This window comes from Salvelinus alpinus, chromosome 9, assembly GCF_045679555.1.
Source record: "Salvelinus alpinus chromosome 9, SLU_Salpinus.1, whole genome shotgun sequence".
Lineage (NCBI taxonomy): Eukaryota > Metazoa > Chordata > Actinopteri > Salmoniformes > Salmonidae > Salvelinus > Salvelinus alpinus.
The window spans coordinates 51350872-51356663 of NC_092094.1; the positions used below are offsets into that span (position 1 = coordinate 51350872).

The 5792-nt window shown below is 44.5% G+C and overlaps 1 protein-coding gene across 1 annotated transcript; it reads left to right on the forward strand.

Moving 5' to 3' along the window:
• Nucleotides 1-1024: 1024 nt before the first annotated feature.
• LOC139530316 (beta-crystallin A3-like) lies at nt 1025-4142 on the forward strand. Its single transcript, XM_071326606.1, has 5 exons — nt 1025-1075; nt 1940-2132; nt 2388-2529; nt 2872-3014; nt 3489-4142. Exons 2-5 carry the CDS (start codon nt 1966-1968, stop codon nt 3634-3636), a joined length of 600 nt encoding a protein of 199 aa, XP_071182707.1. The 5' UTR covers nt 1025-1075; nt 1940-1965; the 3' UTR covers nt 3637-4142.
• Nucleotides 4143-5792: the final 1650 nt, after the last annotated feature.

The window sequence follows — 5792 nt, forward strand, 5'->3', positions numbered from 1 at the left end:
CAGTTATGTCATTCACAAATGACCCGTAAAGTGTATTTTTGACCAACACTGTTACACTGAGCTAAAAATGCACAGTAAGTAAAGTTATATTACACTGTAACATCATAATAAAGAGTTAGTGGTACTTAAGCAATAAGGCCCGAGGGGGTGTGGTATATTGACCAATATACCACGGCTAAGGGCTGTATCCAGGCACTTCGCGTTGCGTCGTGCCAAAAAACAGCCCTTAGCCGTGGTATATTGGCCAATATACCACAAACCCCCAAGGTGCATTATTCCTATTATAAACTGGTTACCAATGTAATTAGAGCAGTAAAAGTAAATGTTTTGTCATACCCGTGGTATACGGTCTGATATACCACGGCTGTCAGCCAATCAGCATTCAGGGCTCGAACCACCCAGTTTATAAAGGCCAATATACCAAGGCTAAGGGCTGTTCTTATGCACGACGCAAAGACTTTTGCTATTATAAATTGGTTACCAACATCAATAGAACAGTAAACAAGTATTATTTGTTTCATACCCATGGTCTATTGTCTGATATACACACAGCTGAAATGCTGTTTCAATCAATCAGCATCCAGGACCCAAACTAGCCGGTTAATAATATTTTTTATACACTGAGTATACCAAACATTAGCAGCATCTTCCTAATATTGAGTTGCCCCCCCCCCCCCCCCATCTGTATCTACAGTGGTGTGACTGTATGTGTCTGTAAGTCTGTGCTCCTGCGTGAACAGTAAGTGTGTCTCTGTGAGCAAATGTGTGTGTGTGCATGTCCATTTACTGAATACACAATTAATCCATATATGTACACTCTTAAGGTATAAAGACCTGCCTTAATTAATTCTGTGTGTGTGTCTGCGTACGCCCATGTATGCATATGTATGTGTGTTAACCCCACCTCAGTCAGGTTCAGGCTCAGTAACAATGGATCCCAAAGCAAAGTGCTGACAGTGAATCGGGTGTGGCCGACCCCCTAGCCCCAGGCCCCGGGATGTATATATACCCACACACACACCTCTCTGGCAGACCGCTCAGTGGAACCCTGTGACACACACAGCTTACGTTTTAGGTAGGTCTGCTAGCACATAGCTTCGTGGTTATCTAACAGACGTATCTGTTTGGATAGGTCTGATCTGATGGGCTTTGACACATAGCTTTAAAAAAATAAAAAAAACTATAAAGCTGTTTTATCGGAGATTCTCCGTTGACCATGTTTTCTAGTTCAGGACGTGAGGCTTCAGGCTTGATCTGTGTCCGGGAAGCCGGCCCATAGACCTCTATTTGTCTGTGTGATAGAGCTTCGCAGGGCTGTTAGAACGGGACTAGAGGGTAGTGTTTCCCAAATGATGTATCTGGAACCATTGGCAGGTGGTGACTGGGAGTTCTTCCTGAAGACTTGTTAGTATTACGATACATTTAGTTTTGTTTTATCTTATTTGGAGGATTACAATATTATTCTTTGAAAGGCTTCAGTTTAGGTGGATCATGGTATAAAATAGTCTGACAACCGCTGAGGCTCTGATGACAGGGAGCTTCAGTGGAACGGTAGGAACGACTGGTCATCATGCATAGGTCACTCTGTTTGTTTAAAAGAGCTGGTCGGGCATCCGTCTAAGGCTTTACCTCATGATTCAATGAACTGTGTTGTTCTGTAGCTACAGGTCAGGGGACCAGAGGCTATGGGTCATTCACTGCGAGCCTCGAGACAGGGTGGGATTTCTTGGTGTAGGCGTCCTAAAAATACATTTTGTCAAGAATTCACTGAATTGTTCATATGTATATCAGACTATGTCCGTGAGAGCTTCTATGTGTTTATACAGTGATGATTGTCTATGTGCAGAGACATGCTTGGAGAAGAATGTCAGTATGGATGATTGCATGTTTATTTGTTTTAACTCACCTCCCCGTCTCCCTCCCTCCTCTCTCTCTCCAGGTCAAGCACTGAGACAGAAGGACATAATGGCTCTGACCAAACCTGTGAACCCCATGCCCATGGGCCCATGGAAGATCACTGTGTACGACCAGGAGTACTTTCAGGGGAAGCGTGTGGAGTTCACCGCCTGCTGCCAGAACATCATGGAGTGTGGCATGGAGAACATCCGATCCCTGAAGGTCGAGTGTGGAGCGTAAGTAGTCCCAAAACTTTTTACATTGGGCACTAACTAATCACTCTCTCTCCTTATTCATCTCTTCTTTCAATTCTCTCTCCATCCATCACTGTCTTTTCTTCCTTGATTTCAATCTCACTATCTCCCTTTCTTTTCTCTTTTACCTCCCTCTCCCTTACCTTCCTTTGTCTCCCGACATCGCCCTCTCTCTCATTCCATCTCCCTCCATCACTATCTCCCTCTTTCCATCTCCCTTTCTCTCCCTCCCTCTAGTTGGGTGGGTTATGAGCACTCCAGTTTCAGTGGCCAGCAGTTTGTCCTGGAGAAGGGAGACTACCCCCGTTTCGAGGCCTACAGCGGCAGCAACTCCTACCGCATCGAGAGGATGATCTCCTTCAGACCCATCTGCTCCGCTGTGAGTCACTCCACATTATCACAGATCATCACATTATCATGGCGACATTATCAACAGTATCTACAATACATGAAATCCCCCTGCAATATCTTTACTTTATTACATAATGAACATAACATCCCATCATATTACCATGCCAATGTTACCAGATTATATTTGCATTGCATAACATTGCATAACCTTATGATATATTCAATTATCAACAACACTATATGAAATACTGTAAGAATGTAAACGGTGTGTTAAAATGTCTCTCTCTTTTCATCCCATCATCTCTCTATCGCTCTTCGCTCTCACCATCCCTCCTTTCTCTATCTATCTCCCTCTCTCCATCTCGATCAGAGCCACAAGGAGTCCCACATAACCATCTATGAGAAGGAGAACATGATTGGTCGCCAGTTTGAGATGCGTGATGACTACCCCTCCCTGCAGGCCATGGGCTGGTTCAACAACGAGGTTGGATCCATGCACATCCAGAGCGGAGCGTAAGTATACTAATGCCATGACAGGGACACTGCCACTTCACACTAAATATACTACCACTGCTACTTCTGTACACAATTGCCGCCGACTGCTACTACTCTACTACTACTTGTACTACCACTACTTGTACACTACCGACCCGGACCAATATCTACTGCTAATAATGACTGCTTCTACAACTCGTGCTACTACTACTGTACATTTCTAGCACAGATCAATCTCTACTACTAATAATAACTGCTACTTATACTTCTACCACAACAACAACAACACTACCACAAAGACCAACCTCTATCTTTGCAAATTTGAAGCTGCTACTCTAATACTATACTACTGTAGTGATTTTTGCACTTATATTGCCTGCACTACGCTGTCCTATTGCCAAGTTGATCCTCACCCTCATTTCCATTGGCCCACTGTGACTCACCTCACAGTAACAGTGTATCTGATTGGCCTGCTCTCTTCTCTCCCTGTAGCTTCGTGTGCTACCAGTTCCCCGGCTACCGTGGCCACCAGTACATCATGGAGTGTGACTGCCACGGAGGAGAGTACAAGTGTTACCGTGAGTTTGGCTCCCACGCCCAGACCCCTCAGATCCAGTCCATCAGGAGGATTCAGCACTGAGCAGGAACCACTTTCATCCCTCCTCCTCCACTCCTCCTCTCCTTCTTCTTCCTCTTGTTCTACTTCCTACTCCTCTTCCCGCTCTTCTCTCCCCTCTGCTACACCTCCTCTCCCTTGCCCCTCCCAGTTCCACTAATCAGGCTAGTCCTGGCAGGATTGTGGGCCGGGCCTCAGGTGCTTACTGGCGACGTTACATGTTCATGGCACAAAAAAAAAAAAGACAAAAAACAAAGACCAAATTGAAAGAAAGAAAGACAGATAGAGGGAATAACAGAACTGAGAGAAACGGTAACATGGAAGAATACATCCGCGACTCCTCCCAGAGGCTGGTCGCAGAACCACGAAAACACCTCAGGACCTTTTGCTCTTCTTCATCCACGTCATCATCAGCTTCTTTTTCTTCATCTTCATCACTACTGCCTGTCACTGTGGTTGTCAGGGTAAACATTGTATGAGATTGATGAATAAAGAGATCGAGCAAAAGAAAGCGAGAGACAAGACAATGACTGGCATGTAACTCACACTGTGTTCGTCCTGTCCCTCCCTCCCTCCCTCCCTTGCACGCACATACACACACACACACACACACACACACACACACACACACACACACACACACACACACACACACACACACACACACACACACACACACACACACACACACACACACACACACACCTCAAATATGTCACAATACAGATGAGTCTTGGCTTGGGAATATTGTACTGCATAGTGTCTTGGTTGAAAGGGGTGGAGCGGAAGGATTTATGAAGGGGGCGTGGCAGGAGGTAATACAATTTGGTTATAAAATGTTATAACTGTGGGGTCGCCATGATATGATTACTTTGATCCGAACATGCTCTGATCTTTTTATTTTTTTTAATCCACTTTGGCTATATATACACGTCACAAAACGTAGGGTAATTTGTTCAGACATGTCTGAGTGAAACAAGATATACCCAGTCAAACAGCCATGGAGCTTGGTCAAGTACCCACCATGTAGATTAAAACACCTGAGAAATCTATCAAGGGGTCTAGTCTACTAAGGCCACCAAGAGGGTCCATCCGGATAATGAAGACGCAATGACTGTGTCAGAGCCCAAGAAACTAATGCCTAGTTTGACACAAATTCTTCAACTACATCCAGACACGTTGCGGCATGAGTGGAAATGTTCAGATGGTCGTATTGGCGGTGTTTTCATGCCTTCACAACCTATGCTTACATTTTACTCAATGAAATCAAGGCAAGGAATTTTGTGAGACACAAGGTAGATTTTAACTCAAGTGAACGGAGTGTTTTCCAGAATGCGTTTTGTGTGTCTCAGTCAAAAGATATTCCTAATAGAATAGAAATGTATTGAAGGGTTGAAACAGTGTGAGGCTGTCAGATCAGAGTTAATCCCGTCGGGTGTTGAAAATCAATTAGAGTGTGACTGTGGGTGGTAGCACTGACGTGCTATGCCCCTGCATCTATCTACCAGAAGAACAGGTTAGAAAGAGGGAAGACAACAATTCGACACGAGTTGCTTACAGCGACTGAGGAGTATGTCTCAAGATGATCCACATTGTGACCTCCAAGACCGTGGATCTAGTGGCTGGTGTTGTGAGGCCTTGGATGACAACGCAGAGACCGGCTATCCTGACTTATACCTTTACCAAAAACATGCAACTCTCGATTCTTTTCTGCAAATGAACTACCACTGGCTCGATCAGATTGCTTCAGAAATAGGACCTCTGAATCTAACATACCTACAAAACAATGTGGACAGTTGTCTCACCACCCCCTTTGTAAAGATCATCAAGGCAACGTTGGCTCTTATTCTGGAACATATCATTGCGATCGAGCTAAAGAAATCATGCATAAGGTGTAAGGTGGCCATCCTAGCCAGCGAGGACATTCTTGCTTGTTCAAACTAGAAGCTTATTATTTTGAGCGATACAGTACTTTGAGGAGATCGCACAATAACTTTTTACAACGAGACTGAAACACGCCTTGGCCAGGGTTCTGAAAGCATTTTTTTATTTTTCCACCACTGTCCAAGGGGCAACTGAAAAAATTGTGTGTGATCTCAAGGAAGAACCATACATTGTACAAAGGTTAAGAGAAATCGGGGAAAACTCCTCGATCAAAAGAGTGAGCAAACTGTTTTACG